The following is a 16,506-nucleotide window of genomic DNA, read 5'->3' as shown; positions in this document are numbered from 1 at the left end:
GTATACCTAACAATAATGTCATAGCTTTTCAGTCAGTGTACAAAAAGGCAAACTCTTGTGATTATAAAGAACTTTGAACTTGTAATCTGGGGTTCTAGTCTGGTTGGGTCTCATTTTTCAACAATATTTGAGTGTTTTTACTTTCATACAAAAACCCAATTTCAACCGCCAGTTGGTTCCTTGTGTCGCGGCTCTCTATTTTCATACCACGCAAGCTGAAGGAGGAAGGACAGACCTGCTCCTCCGGCATGTTCTCCATCAGGCCAGCAGGAGAGATGGCACAGACTGGGGAAACAGTGTGGCTGTCACTGCCTTCTGTCACAGGATAGAATAATCCTACCCTCATCCTGGGCAAAGCTGCTAGCTAGCAATATGATGCAATGCGCCGGAGCAAACACAGAAATCCTTTACAGGCTGGACCACTTTGGGACCCATGAATGCTTCCTGGGATGTGAGTTCAATGCCACCTCAGTACTCACTGTGAACTGTGTGGAAGGTATAAGCTTCTTCTTTGGAGGTAGCTTCTGGTCTGCATATAATTTGCAACATGGAGCTTTCTGACTGAGAGGTCTGGGAAGGCAGAGAGTCATAATTGGGGTCTCCCTCCTTGTCCTGCTGAGGGCTAAACATGAAGAAAACAGAAACTTTACAAGCTTTTACATAAATCCCAAACTGATTCTTATTAAAAGCCCAAGATGCTACAATGACAAAATTACTGGACAGCTCAGAAGAGACTGTAAGCAGTCAAATACTGTTTTACATTTTGTGCTTATTATTGTACTTTCATTAAAGCTGTACTGTAGCAGAGCGAGAAGGAACATCACCCTGGTCATTTACTAATGCAGATCTCTTGATGTAACCATGATGATATAGTTCTGATATCTAACTTCAGGGTATCTGTTTGATCCTCATGGTGGGGAGTGCAGTGTAAACATTGGTCTATGGAAAAGTTAACTGTACTTATGATTATTTTAGATGCTTTTTTACACAGTGCCTGTGGACAAAGGAGGAGTTACCTCTCTGGAGAGACAGCAAGCATCTGGTTCTCAGGAACTGTGTGGTGTGCGACTGCTGTCTGCAAGCTGCTAGGTGGGTTGGTGTGTTCTTGGGGACCTTCTGTCTCAGTCTCCTCGTCGTGCTTCATTGCTGTTACAGTGTCTGCTAAAAGAGACAGCAGATGTCCCTCATATTGGGCAATAAAGACTAGGGATACTCCCAATACAAAATTTCTCCTGCCTTTTGTAGAAACGCTTGACTGCCCATTGCAGCAGGGGCAATAGCGAACACCTCAGGCTTTCTTCTTTATGCAGAACCACAATTCTGTGGTAATTTCTTGCTGGAAGCCACTTGGTTTTAAGGAAATAGTTAATCCCTAAAGACTTTAATTTTGTATTACAACAAGTAGTTTCGTTGCTTAATGAGTGCGTAGAGATGGACAAATAATGTCGATAATAAGCAACACTTGACAATGACTCGATGAGACCTGACTGGCAAAAGTGACGAATTGGCTACCATTCTGTAACACTTCATATCGGCTGCCCATGTAGAGCTGACATTAAAGGTGGCTAAATGACAATCGTGGTTTCTTCTCATCCAAACTTACATGGTTTATAATGGACTACGTTGTTCTAATTGTATTTAAAGCTAGCAGAGGCTTAAGAAAAATGATGTCAGTCATACAGTATGCATAGTGTAACTTGTGAATTTGTCCGAGACTTCTGCACAGAAATTTATCTCAGTTTTCGCATTAGTTTTTATATTCCATGCAATCTGGAAGGCAAAGTTTAAATGACCTATACACATGCAAATGTACCAGTCTCAAGAGCAGCACTGTGAGCTGCATTCCTAGCGTGAGAAAGCAGTCTGCTTGTAAGAGCTCTCTAAACATAACTTTCACTCTAGCCTTCTCTGGTGTCTCCCAGATGCGCTCATACAATTACTTTGACAAAAGCAGCAAAGTTGGTACTCAGATAAGCTACAGGAGCTAGGGGAAGAATGCTGTATTAAGGTGTCTGAGAAAGAAGTATGAAAAGAATAAAAAGGAAGCTATTCATTTTCTTAAAACGGGTACCGTATGTGTGTAATGGGTATGTGAAAACTTTACTCAGAATGTTCCATCCCATAACACACTACACTATATGCTCAAATGTAAGAAGGAAAGAAGTGTAACTGAAAATAAATTTAAACACCTTTCATTACAGGTGGCCTGAAGGCCCTCCATGTGGAGATTTCAAATCTGACCAAAGAGGGAGGGAGAATTACACACAGACACACAGAGTGAGATGTGCCACAAATGACACAAATATGAACCTGTAGATGAAACATAACGCTACTGAAACGCCACCTGAAAGAACCCTCAGTGACGAAAATGAAAATGTGTCGTTGTAATCTACTGCTATGCCTCTATGTTCTGGAGAGGTATTATAAGCGCCACTTGATAAACAGAGAATGCCCAAGTGTTCAGTAATAGCAACAGTGTTTCTGGTGAGTCATCTGTGGGAAACGAAATCTGGAATTCAAACAGTTTTCATTAAAACAAGTTCTGTTACGACAATCAAATTAAAAATAACCTTCATATCCAAACAGCAGGTTTTCCTAAGCAGGGAGCCTTAGAGCTGGTCACTGCAGCATGAGAAGACAGGTGAGGAACCGCACCAGAACTGACCTTCATCTGTCGCCCTTTCTCCCTGCTCGGCCACGGCTTCCACCTGATTTCCAGCGCTGCTCCTCGTGCTGTTGATGGACTCCAACAAAGAGACAAACTCCACGAAGTTGGACTCGTTGGGAATCTGGCCCTCCTTGGCTTCCAAGTCAGACTTGGAGGACGTCAGAGTCCGCAGTTTGTCCTGGGCTTTATCTGTGCTGAGGACAGCGTCTCTGCCGCTGTCCATGCTGAGGCCCCTGTTATGAGTCTTCGGCCCACTGGACTGTTTACCGTTTCCTCTCTCGTACCCGGACGGAATCTGCAGGAAACCATCAGCTTCTGTTTTGGGCTCTTGCCCGTCGAGGAAGTTCTCCTCTTGGTGGGAGCACACTTGCGATTCGATGCCAGAGGAGCTGTTCTCGTTGGTCACGTTCACCCGCGGACTGAGAAGCCCATTCTCGTGCTCGTTGGACTCGCTGTCCCTGCAGTCCTGAGCGGCAGAGTCAGTGCTCACCTGCTCCTTTGATAAATTCGCCTCCGGCGTGGGCAGCTGCAGGCTTGCGTTCGCGCTGGGCGAAGACCCGCCATCTTCGGGCTGGTCGAAAGTGATGACGGGGATGTTCACCGCACCGGGGCCAGCAGCTTCACGCCGTAGCTCCGAGGGGGCTGGGGTGAGCTGGAGCTGGGCGGACTGCCGAATGCTGAGCTTCACGGTCTCCTCCAGGTCGGCCGCCGTCTGGGCGTCACAGCTCAAAGTGATGACGATCTTGACCGTGTCGCTGTCGTCGATCTGGACGGAGGGATTGGAGTTGTCGACGAGGACAACCGCAATTTCGTCAGAGCAGTAAGTCTCCCCATGGTGGCTGCCTGTTGGGGGCGCACACTGCTCCGGGCTGATCTCTAGAGAGTTGTTGTTGGCATCCTGCTCACATTTCTGTTTCAGCATTTCTTCACCAACCTCTTCCAGATTTCCCTTTGGAGATGGGATTGTTCCTCCCTGAGAGAGATTCCGGTCGCATTCCTTTGACACAGTGTGGGGAGCAGCAGCAGGGGTATTCGAGCCTTTACAAACACCTTCAGAGACAAGCTTCTCCTCTGTTATTGAGGCCTGCTGTGCAGTTGCCCTTTCTTTCTCAACACGTGGTGTCTCTGTCATTCCTGTACAATAAAACACGACAAATGAAGATACTAAATCTACTCTATTTCCAAGTCAGAGAAAGAAACGGCCGTTTTCAGTCTTAACTTAACGTTAGTATTCACAGCACTGAAAAACCTGACACGTGCACAAGATAATTTCTGTAGTAAATAATGTACAATTCAGGTGACTCATCGGTGAAATAACACAAGTATTAGAAAGTATTTAGAAAGAATGTGGGTTTTTTAATCCACTTGCAAACTTGTGTGATAAAACACATGGTTACTGCATTTCCAGTTTGTAAAACATGCATGTGTCTGTTATTTAAACTGGGGAAATTCTCTCCACTAAAACCAAAGACTAAAACCAGGTAAATTTGCAATTTGCTGTTGGAATAGCTTGATCAGAAATTTTTTTCACATGAATTTAAAAAGGCATTTGATAACTTTTATTCATTTTTTTAAATAGTGCAAGATACCATATATAAGCATGCTTAACTTCTCAAACATTTACAGGCATGCAGCAACAAGAGAGTTTGCATTCTGTGGTGAGTCTGAGGAATGATGATCAATACTACACAATAAATGTTCCACGTCAATGGATTCCTGAGTAATGAGGGGGCCATTTTCATGCTGACTAAGCAGACTTGCGCTTTCTGCTTGCTGGCAGTTCAATCAAACATCTTCTGGAATTTCCTCAAGAAACCCATTAAAGGAATCTGATTGAAGTGAGAGCTACACGTGCAGAGATAAGCATTTCTACAGTTTTGAAGCATTAGCAAAAGAGCTTGTCATCAATTAAGCTCATATTAGATGAACGTCAGTATACGCTGCGCCCATATAGAAAAGCACATTGAATCATGAAATTGCATTGAACAGTGTCAGTGTTTCTAGACAGGACTAGTGCTCCAGTCTGCCTTGCTGATTCCCACATATATTTAATGCTAGAGTGCATGTAAAAAGACATCTGAGTGAAGAGACTTTTTCAACATGATAGATTTCAGAGAATATATCGAAATTGAGGATCGATTACCAGATGATAGCTTGTAATGTCTTCCTTCCTAACACACATGCACACACACAATTTGGGCAGTAGGATTAACACCTTAACGCTACAGTCTATAGTCTTAACATCCTGTCAGATCATAGAAGCTCAGCAAGGCTGGGTCTGGTCAGCACTGGGATGGAAGACCTCCAAGGAAAATTGGATTGCTGGTGTAAATGGTGCTGGTGGTCCAGTAGGTGATGTTCTTGCTTTGGGTTGAGACTTTCCAAGCCAAAACCACAGAACGGTGATAGGAGGCACTTGCTACAGGAGGTGTCATTCTTCGGATACGACATGAGTTCCTGCCTACTTGGTCCATTGGAACTGTTTGTAAGAGTGGACCAATTACCCCGAGAAACTTGGTTAAATTCTGCTTGGGTTGGTAAAGTGCCCTTGATTCGGCTGCTCAGCTGGTGAAGCAGTTTCCAAGTGCTCCATCTGATCTAGTGTTTCGGGCGGCTGCTGGTACAGGCTGCCCGTCACGTGTCACCCAGGTGGGGCTGCATTTCCTTGGAGGGTCCTCTCATACACGTAAACCTCACTGCGAGCCTTGGAGATAAAAATTGCAATACAAATAAAAGGGAACTATCATCATTATTATGTTATAAGGAATCAATATGCAAATACCTTCACTGCTCCTGGCAGCTTCGGGCTCTGGGTGTTCCTGCATGAGCAAATAACATTGAATTAAACATTTTTTTCAATCAACAAGTATGACACTAAGCTCCAGTCCTTCTTTAAATTAAAGGTTTTACATGTTTCTGCAGGAAAGCCTAATAAAATTGTCTCATATTAGAATTTTATTAAACAAGTATATTAGCATTTTTACCAGTGATGTGTTGAACAGCTACAGCCATAGATATACAGTAAAAACTTATGACTGTAATAAACCATACCTCTAACTATTAGTAGTCATATATTAGTTATAATTATAATGAATAAATGAAAACGTATGCGGATAGAGTGAATAACTGAAAGTGGAACCGCTTCAGGTGCAGAGAGAGAGGGGGAGCAGAAAAAAAAAGAAAGAAAGGGGAGAAGACAAATGAATAAGACTGTGAGAAGGGAGTGAAAAAAACTCCAAAATACTGGAATGGGAGATCTCCAAAGAAATCCTGTAAATGGTGCTCATACCAATTCCAATCAGCTGCCCACTGTGGTGACCAGGGTCACTACACTGTAGGAGATGCCTTCCTTCAGATGAAAAGCTAAACCAAGGTGCACACTTCTAGGCCATCAAAGAGTCTATGAGACTCTTCAGAAGAGTGGGGCCCTGCATAGCTTCTGCCTGGGGCTAGCACAACCAGACCTCCTTTAATTCAGCTGGAGCAGCACTTTCTCATTGCTCGCCCTGATCTGCTGTGCAGGGGGTGTGGGTACAGAAGGCTGTCACGTGTCCCTCAATGGGGGCTGCACTTCAGTGGTAGGCGAAGTGGGTTCCCTTCAATGTGCAACATTCTCTGGGATTCGTAAGGGTGAAAAGTGCTGTATGAATAGGAAAAATAATCCCTACAAGGAATGCAATAAATGAAATTGCTGATGACCAAAATGGCCTTTGGGTGATCTCGAAATGTCCAGTCCTGTCATGTATGTGTTGGATACGTATTTGCAAGTGCCACAGTACCTTCTGCTGAAGGATGGCAGCTGTGGACAGTTAAGGAGACTGTGGACATGAAGGCTGTGGGGATCAGGTGCTCAGCAGTGTGAGATGATGGTGACTGTGGACAGTTAAGGACACTGTGGACATGAAAGCTGTGGGGATCAGGTGCTCAGCAGTGTGAGACGATGGTGGCTGTGGACAGTTAAGGACACTGTGGACACGGAGGCTGTGGGGATCAGGTGCTCAGCAGTGTGAGATGATGGTGACTGTGGACAGTTAAGGACACTGTGGACATGAAGGCTGTGGGGATCAGGTGCTCAGCAGTGTGAGATAATGGTGGCTGTGGACAGTTAAGGAGACTGTGGACTAGAAGGCTGTGGGGATCAGGTGCTCAGCAGTGTGAGACGATGGTGGCTGTGGACAGTTAAGGAGACTGTGGACTAGAAGGCTGTGGGGATCAGGTGCTCAGCAGTGTGAGATGATGGTGGCTGTGGACAGTTAAGGACACTGTGGACACGGAGGCTGTGGGGATCAGGTGCTCAGCAGTGTGAGATGATGGTGGCTGTGGACAGTTAAGGACACTGTGGACACGGAGGCTGTGGGGATCAGGTGCTCAGCAGTGTGAGATGATGGTGGCTGTGGACAGTTAAGGAGACTGTGGACACGGAGGCTGTGGGGATCAGGTGCTCAGCAGTGTGAGATGATGGTGACTGTGGACAGTTAAGGACACTGTGGACATGAAGGCTGTGGGGATCAGGTGCTCAGCAGTGTGAGATAATGGTGGCTGTGGACAGTTAAGGAGACTGTGGACATGAAGGCTGTGGGGATCAGGTGCTCAGCAGTGTGAGACGATGGTGGCTGTGGACAGTTAAGGAGACTGTGGACACGAAGGCTGTGGGGATCAGGTGCTCAGCAGTGTGAGATGATGGTGACTGTGGACAGTTAAGGACACTGTGGACTAGAAGGCTGTGGGGATCAGGTGCTCAGCAGTGTGAGATGATGGTGGCTGTGGACAGTTAAGGAGACTGTGGACACGAAGACTGTGGGGATCAGGTCCTCAGCAGTGTGAGACGATGGTGGCTGTGGACAGTTAAGGAGACTGTGGACTGGAAGGCTGTGGGGATCAGGTGCTCAGCAGTGTGAGACGATGGTGGCTGTGGACAGTTAAGGACACTGTGGACACGGAGGCTGTGGGGATCAGGTGCTCAGCAGTGTGAGATGATGGTGACTGTGGACAGTTAAGGACACTGTGGACACGGAGGCTGTGGGGATCAGGTGCTCAGCAGTGTGAGATGATGGTGACTGTGGACAGTTAAGGACACTGTGGACATGAAGGCTGTGGGGATCAGGTGCTCAGCAGTGTGAGATGATGGTGACTGTGGACAGTTAAGGAGACTGTGGACACGGAGGCTGTGTGTTACATCACACACAGCGCCCGTTTGTATTTACAACACTGCTGCTCTTATGTTTTGGGGTTACTGCGTTATGGCACTTACTGTAGGTGCCTTGGTGGATTTTTGCCATTTTCTGGCAGCTCCGGGACATGCACAATAAAAAACAGACGTCCATGAAACCTGTCTGTCTCAGTCCCTGGTTTCCCGCGGTATAACATTGGAATACAAACGGACACTGTGTGTGACATAACACTGTGGAGACCAGTTGGTCAGTGGATGGAGATGATGAGGGCTGTGGACAGTTAAGGACACTGGACAAGAAGGCTGTGGAGACCAGATGCTCAGCAGAGTGAGATGATTAGTGGGTTTGGGAAACAAAAGATCCATGTGCAGGTGTTGGTTTTCTTCATCCATATAAGTCTGGACATAACTTCTACTTGATGCTTTGAAAATTGGACACCAGTGCAGCTCCCCCTTAACCTCTAATGGAAAGAAATCATTATATAAAAGCAATGTTTAGTTTCTCTAAACTTTACACTGCGAAACAAAGGCAACCTTCCATGTGTGTTACAAGGATGCTCCCATGAGAGTTGAGTACGCTGTAGAAAGGAACAGATTTTTATGGCAAATCAGAAGCAAAGAAAAGTGAACAACTCACCACAACAGTGACACCTGAAGCTGTTTCTCTCCGTTTCAGAGTGACGTGGGCTACAGGACCCTGATGTCTGTTCCTGTTTAGTTCCGACATGGCAATAACATCAGGTACAGTACTGCTCTTCCTGTCATATAAATAAATGTCTATCAAAATGAATGTTAAATCTTCTGATTATAAATTACATGACAGTGAAAGACCTGTTTTATTAGCCAACCCTAAAGCAAGATCTGTGGGGTAGAGTTTAGTTTGTCTCATCAGGAAGGCTTTGTCTAATGGAATATATATGTGCTAAAAAACACTTTACAGGAGGTACACATGGGCATTTTACAAAGAAAAGAGTTACAGAGAATCTGAAAATTCCATCTCCCATTTTACACCACAAGAGTGCAAATCTTGCTCACTATAAGGGATGACACCTCTCTTGGGGTCTTTCACTTATGCTTTAACGTAGTGTTTTCTTTAAATCAGGCCTGTAGATGACTAGTTAGTTCAGGTGGGTAGCTGCGTCAGCATGCGTAGGCTGCAAAGGAACAAGTAATAGTAATAGGTTTATTTCATGCTGAAAAAAAGCATGGAATAAACCTATTACTTGTTCCTCTGTAGATGACTATTCAGCAGATAAAAGACAACTTCCAAAAAACAGTGACTGACAGTAAGTAATTTAAAGATTTGGTTAAGTGCATAAACTGACAACAGCATAATAATGTAATTAACAATAAACATTCAGCAAACATCAAACAATCTCTTTACTCGTTAGTCTAATTATTATCTCTCAGAGCAAGGTAAAAATTCCATCTGGGTCAAGGGGTTTTTCAGGAGCCTGATGTCCACCCTGTCCTTCATTGACCCTCATTCTGCTGCACTAGAAGTCAGGGTACAAGACCCCAGCTGTGGGGACCAGTAACTCCAACCTCTCACAATAAACACTACTGTGTATACAGTAGATATGAAATGTAAAAGTAAAAGAGTGTCATGGTATTTTACCTCATACTGCTGGAAAGACACACATCAGAACCATTGCTCTTCTGTTCTCCTGCTTTCCTGACATCTGAGAGAGTGCTCAGGGCCACAATTTCATCATTATCAAACATCAGGTGGAGCCGATAATTGACCAACTTAATCAGGATGAAAAGCACCGTCACCAAACTGCAGTAAATACTCAGTGTCACACTGGTCGGAGGCAGAGCCTGAAACACACACACCATGGAAAAAAAGGTACGATATTCAAAAAGCTTCTTTCAGAGCAGTGAACTGGCCAAATTAGTAGCCTGGGCTTGGAGGTAATACAACTGTGTCAAAACTGCAAGTACAAAACCAAACAGGATCAGGATACAGTCCTGTCTGCATGTTTAGCCTTATGTTATGTTAGGCAACATTGACAGTGACCTGTTTCTGGACTGAACAGAAAACTGCTACATCTGTTCTTTTTCTTTTTCCCTGTTTACAACCGTTTTTGTGCAATATATGCCAGGGACTTGTGCAATACATTAATATTTATATTGTGCAGTACAACTTTTGTGTACTGTTCTGTTCTGGTTTGTTCTTTGTGTGTTCTGGACTGTGAGTAATTCTTCTTAGTGCACTTCTCACTGTACTGATTTTATTGTATGTATTGTATTATTATTTTTGTATCATTCGTTACACTGTGGCTGTGCTGTCTGTGTTAAGCTGCTGTTGCACTGCAATTTCCCTCACGCGATCAATAAAGTATCTATCTATGTGCATGTGAAGATGGTTATAAGGCTGTTTAAATCGCAGCAAATATACTGTAAACATCAAATTGCAATTCTATGTGGAATAATATGCAGCAAAGCTCTGCAGAACTAAATTTAAGAATTTTCATTCCGGATGTGGAATCCGTAGTATGTTTTCTGTTTTAGTACTGTAATTTTGGAATTATAAGAGGGCTTTATTGCCAACCACAGGATAGACACAACACTCAACAGATACTCAGGACCACCCAGGAAACTCCATTTCATCCAACAATTATACATAATTATACTACTGTTGTATTATTATACAAGGCTGAAGTGAAATTCTTGAATCAGAAGGCATTGTACATTTTGTACAGGATATTCCTGACTCACAGTTAGAAATAAATTGTCAGACTGCTCTACCACTTATGGAAAACTCATAAATGAACATATGAATAAACACAGCAAATAAATACTATACTGAAGTTTCCAAATTAAGTTTAAACCATTTTTAAAATATTTTCAAAAGTACAGACTAAGGCAACAGAATAATTGTTTTCATATCACAGTTTAGATAACTATGATCTGGGAGAGTCCTTTTTATACATAATTAATGAGCAGGCACATTTATCCTAAATAATTAATTTATTCTGCAAGGTATAATTGGAAGTATTTAAGACATAACCACAAGTTTCTGTGCCTATCCACAACAAGTGGATATTTCATTGGGATATGCTAAAAATCTCTAAGAGCTTAACCACTTTCACTTTCCTTTGAAAGGATATGCAGTCTGGCTGCTACAGTTCTCTGGCAAAGAGACTTTTTTTATTTTAAAACTTATTTGATTGACAAAGGCTAGAACAAATGAATCTGATATTTTTAGAGATTGTTTTAGAAGTGTAAATTTGCATGGTGTCTTTGTTTTCCTCTAGGGACTTCTTGATAACAAGAATCCTCCTGCATTTTTCAGTGGTACTGTAGAACCCTTTTTAGACAATCAACAATCAGACTTTCCTATGGAGGAGGGGGCTGTTAGACTGGTCCAGTTAATCCAGTAACCAGCTAGTATAGCTCATTAACAGCTGACTTAGAACAGAAACCTGCAGACACACCAACCCTCCCGAACCAGGATTATACAGTGCCTTGCGAAAGTATTCGGCCCCCTTGAACTTTTCAACCTTTTGCCACATTTCAGGCTTCAAACATAAAGATATAAATTTTTTATTTTATGTGAAGAATCACCAACAAGTGGGATACAATTGTGAAGTGGAACGAAATCTATTGGATTTTTGAAACTTTTTTAACTAATAAAAAAATGAAAAGTGGGGCGTGCAAAAGTATTCGGCCCCCTTGCATTAATACTTTGTAGAGCCACCTTTTGCTGCGATTACAGCTGCAAGTCGCTTGGGGTATGTCTCTATCAGTTTTGCACATCGAGAGACTGAAATTCTTGCCCATTCTTCCTTGCAAAACAGCTCGAGCTCAGTGAGGTTGGATGGAGAGCGTTTGTGAACAGCAGTTTTCAGCTCTTTCCACAGATTCTCGATTGGATTCAGGTCTGGACTTTGACTTGGCCATTCAAACACCTGGATACGTTTATTTGTGAACCATTCCTTTGTAGATTTTGCTGTATGTTTGGGATCATTGTCTTGTTGGAAGATAAATCTCCGTCCCAGTTTCAGGTCTTTTGCAGACTCCAACAGGTTTTCATCCAGAATGGTCCTGTATTTGGCTGCATCCATCTTCCCCTCAATTTTAACCATCTTCCCTATCCCTGCTGAAGAAAAGCAGGCCCAAACCATGATGCTGCCACCACCATGTTTGACAGTGGGGATGGTGTGTTGAGGGTGATGAGCTGTGTTGCTTTTACGCCAAACATATCGTTTTGCATTGTGGCCAAAAAGTTCGATTTTGGTTTCATCTGACCAGAGCACCTTCTTCCACATGTTTGGGGTGTCTCCCAGGTGGCTTGTGGCAAACTTTAGACGAGACTTTTTATGGATATCTTTGAGAAATGGCTTTCTTCTTGCCACTCTTCCATAAAGGCCAGATTTGTGCAGTGTAAGACTGATTGTTGTCCTATGGACAGACTCTCCCACCTCAGCTGTAGTTCTCTGCAGTTCATCCAGAGTGATCATGGGCCTCTTGGCTGCATCTCTGATCAGTCTTCTCCTTGTCTGAGCTGAAAGTTTAGAGGGACGGCCAGGTCTTGGTAGATTTGCAGTGGTCTGATACTCCTTCCATTTCAAGATGATCGCTTGCACAGTGCTCCTTGGGATGTTTGAAGCTTGGGAAATCTTTTTGTATCCAAATCCGGCTTTAAACTTCTCCACAACAGTATTACGGACCTGCCTGGTGTGTTCCTTGGTCTTCATGATGCTCTCTGCACTTTCAACAGAACCTTGAGACTATCACAGAGCAGGTGCATTTATACAGAGACTTGATTACACACAGGTGGATTCTATTTATCACCATCAGTCATTTAGGACAACATTGGATCATTCAGAGATCCTCGCTGAACTTCAGGAGTGAGTTTGCTGCACTGAAAGTAAAGGGGCCGAATAATTTTGCACGCCCCACTTTTCATTTTTTTATTAGTTAAAAAAGTTTCAAAAATCCAATAGATTTCGTTCCACTTCACAATTGTGTCCCACTTGTTGGTGATTCTTCACATAAAATAAAAAATTTATATCTTTATGTTTGAAGCCTGAAATGTGGCAAAAGGTTGAAAAGTTCAAGGGGGCCGAATACTTTCGCAAGGCACTGTATACCCCTAATCTTCTTGAGGAAAAGCATTAGAGATCCCTAAATCCTAGTTGTAACTATACAAATAAAAGTGCCAGTTTTCCTCTACTAGTGCAGACCAGCAGCAACCTTGAGACAAATCCATGTTGTTAAAACATAATGCTTGAAGCGCAATAAAAAATGTAAAGAAGATTGGGACTTTATGGTGTGATGAATGTGTCATCAGTTTGCTGTCCTATTGATATCTCAGGGGTTGTGGTGTGTCTGGCCACACATCTTTGGGTTAATACTGATTTCACTGAATTGTACCACACCATTCTAGATGGCACATTTTCTTAACCTAAACCAATTATGATTAGAACTCGGAGCTGGGATCTCTAATGTTTAAGACGTATTTTAGGATTCACCCTAGAAAAGAACGTGTGACTACTGCAAGTCAAGCTCTACTTATGACACGGTTCTATGAAGGAAAACTTGAAACTGGGTTTAGTGAACCGGACAGCGCGTGATTCTCTTACGTGGAAACTGGCGACACCAATATCACAGACCCCGTGGAACACCAGAAAAATCTGTCTGAAGATCTTTAACCTTCCTCGGTCATCGTAAACAGGAGAGAGGAGGCCCTCAGGGTAGCTCAAATATCCGCTCCCCGCAGGCACAAGGGTTAGAGCAACTAGAAGCCGCGTGTGATGCTAAATGAAAAGGCGATACGTTAACCCCCAATCGAGGTACACGTTTTGTGAGACGGAAAAAAAAATATGACGTTTGACAAGACGTGCAGGTTTATCTCAATATTATCTTACAAAATAATTTCCTTCGTGTCAAAATGAACACCGGTGTGGCGTGCCTCCTCCACGTTTCAGTGCGATGCCCTAGTAATTCTCCTCTGGAGCGCCTCGGTCTCCTGTCTCACTGTGATGCTGTTGTACTGTCATGCATTCAAAAGCCCACTCCGCCTCGCATGCAGAGAAAAAATGCGGTATTGCTATGAATTTCTTTTCACATCTGACGCCCTTTCAGTGGCATTAAGGGAAGCTTATCCCTGAACCAAAAATGCAAACAGAGCAAATCATAATTAATTTTAAAGAACTGCATGCAAATCCGTTTGAAGTCCTCGCGTTCACGGCTCAGGGACAGAAGCGAGCACACGCGTGGCTTCGTGTTTTTCAAAAGGCTTCAAAGACATATGTGTATAGCCGGGCTATGAAACAGAATTTATTTTTACTCACCAGGTGGAGGGTTAAAGGTAGCATGAGAAGGAATATCCACAGATAGAGGTGACAGGAGTTATTGAATTTGTTCTGGTCTGGGTCATGGTACCACCCCCCTGTCAGGGATGCCCAGACTCCCTGCCGGAGAGTCTGGAGCACCTGAGAGCCCATTCCCTAAGATCCGATAAACATTCAGAGAGATTCCGAAAAACGTCGCTCAGGACGCTGCCATGTTGAAGCTCTTCCTTTCCTTCCCAGCGCCCCGCATCATTCTGATGGCAGGTCTCTCGTCTCTCGGCGCATTTGCTTGCCCAATTCACAGGCAGGACCCCTGCGCAGCCTTGCGGATGCGCCGCTACACCCGCGATCAGATCTCTGGAGCCGCACAACAGCTGCAGTCGGGCTGTGTGGCCGCGGGCTCTGCAGACGAGATTCCCGCAGCGCCAAAGAGCCGCTTCCCACTTCTCAAGCTGCGGGGTTTCATACGTGAACGCGAAACCTCACTCGGCGGCTCCAAAACAGCTTAACGGAAATGGGTTTAAATGGCAGGTGTAAAATTCCGCCCAGGTCCGACCCAATCACAGCGAGGACAATGGTGAAGCAAGAAGACCGTATCCGCCGCAACACGTCATTGATACAAAACGCATGAACGCAGCACTGCTGGGGGAAACAGAAAACCGGGCTCATCATGATGATGTTACTCGTGTCGGTCGGGTTGTGGGCAGAAAACAAAATTTGGGCTTAAAGGGAAAACTCATCTTTCCCTGATTTTTTTCTTTAACAACGGAAATTTGGTATCACGTAAACAAACCGAGACCCCCCCTGAAAGTAAAAATCTGTGATAAATCTCTGTATTTCACTGGAAAATATGTCGTGTTCATATAATCTGAACTATAATCTGTCAGAGCTCACTGGTGTATTTTCTAGTTATGTGAATGTAGGTACTTATATCATTACTAACGTGTAAAACTATAGCTCACATATAAATGCTGTACAACACGATTCACCTTTATCATCATACATTTTCACCCAGCCTCTGGTCCCTCTACGATTGTAATCACAACACATTCATAATGTGCCTTTTATCCCGTGTAACTCTGAAACCCTTTAAAGCCGAGGAGACGGTACCGGAAAAGAAGTGAGAAACTGTCTCAGCGATGGAATTAAGGGGGGTAATTCAGGGGAACAGATTTTACACCCCAAAGTGGATTTTAGTCAGGACACTAGACTTACACCCCCGTTCTTGAGATCTTTAATCACCAAGTGGTCAGGTTCTTTTCCTAGATATTGGTATAATGTCTCATCCAGAGGTGGTCTTCTCCGGCCCACTGATAGGTTAACTGTACCGGCACACTGTCTTAGAAATTCCTGGCCAGACGGGAGGGCGCCACCTACTGACCCTGATTCATGATCTGTTAGTTCTACCCTCCCAGCTTCAGTGGGGGCTCTCTGTTGGACATGCTTCGTGGGTTCCTGTTCAAGATTGCTTTGCATTGCCTGTGGACTTTCCTCCCTGTGTATCCCAACAAAACGTTAATTTATAAAAGCCCAAAAATGTTTGTAACAAGCTAAACTGCAACAGGTTTCCATACGTAATACACAAACACAAATACTGGAAAAGAGGAATTCATTGACAAAGGCGCGTATCATTAAGTGACCTGTCAGTTCCAGACCCCCAGATCTACGTTTCGCTACAGAGTTGAGAGGTCGTTATTTTTCGTTGAGTGCAAATATGTGCATTTCCTCTACGCGCTCACCGTCAAACGCACCGTGAGAACAAAAAAATGAACACCTTTTTGATCATGCCCGCAAAAATAACAACAACAAGAACCGGACGTGTCCGCACGTTGCATGTGTGAGACATTCTGTGTCTTTGCGCTTACATTCCGGCTCACACCCCGGCCGCACGGGCAGATGCCTCTCTCGGGGCAGAGGGCCGGTCGGCTCTGAAGTTTCTGCCCCTCCTGTTGTTTTCCTATGGGGACATGCCCGTCACGTGCGCCGGAGCCGCCAATCCGGGCCCGCGGATTCCCGAGCCCCGGGGGTCAGACGGGCTGGAGTCCGGGAGCGATGGCGGCGGCGCTCGCTGTGTTTTGAGCGGAGTGAGCACGGGTTTTCCGGGACTGCCTTCGCGGGGTGCAAGCGTATGGAGGTGAAGGGAGCGCTCGGGCTGGAAGCCGGAACTAGCCCGCGGGAGGCCGCTTTGGAAAGGGACCTCGGTGGTTCTCCCTTTAAAAAAGTCGTCGCCGTAACTTCCGAAGTGCCAGGCGCACTGAACCAGCGAGAGGGGCTGCGCAGACGGCGAGAGTGAGGGGCTCTGTCGGAGCCGAGAAGAAGTGGGAGACGTTCAAAAGAGAAACGTAAGCGGGGCAAGCATAGGAGAC

General features: G+C 44.5%; 1 protein-coding gene across 1 annotated transcript in view; it reads right to left on the bottom strand.

Annotated features, from left to right (window-relative positions):
- The window catches only part of pcnx2 (pecanex 2), a 38,033-nt gene extending 23,740 nt beyond the window's left edge, over nt 1–14,293 (bottom strand). The window contains exons 1-7 of the mRNA XM_088934387.1: nt 14,141–14,293; nt 9,457–9,659; nt 8,476–8,596; nt 5,451–5,487; nt 2,666–3,802; nt 1,017–1,161; nt 480–622 (exon numbers count right to left, since the gene is read on the bottom strand). Coding sequence (XP_088790513.1) covers nt 480–622; nt 1,017–1,161; nt 2,666–3,802; nt 5,451–5,487; nt 8,476–8,596; nt 9,457–9,659; nt 14,141–14,293 — 1,939 coding nt within the window. The remainder of the gene's footprint in view (nt 1–479; nt 623–1,016; nt 1,162–2,665; nt 3,803–5,450; nt 5,488–8,475; nt 8,597–9,456; nt 9,660–14,140) is intronic.
- Between the last annotated feature and the right edge of the window lie 2,213 nt (nt 14,294–16,506).

This window comes from Atractosteus spatula, chromosome 15 (assembly GCF_055471065.1).
Source record: "Atractosteus spatula isolate fAtrSpa1 chromosome 15, fAtrSpa1.hap1, whole genome shotgun sequence".
Taxonomy (NCBI): Eukaryota; Metazoa; Chordata; class Actinopteri; order Semionotiformes; family Lepisosteidae; genus Atractosteus; species Atractosteus spatula.
This window is presented reverse-complemented; position numbering and strand designations above follow the sequence as displayed.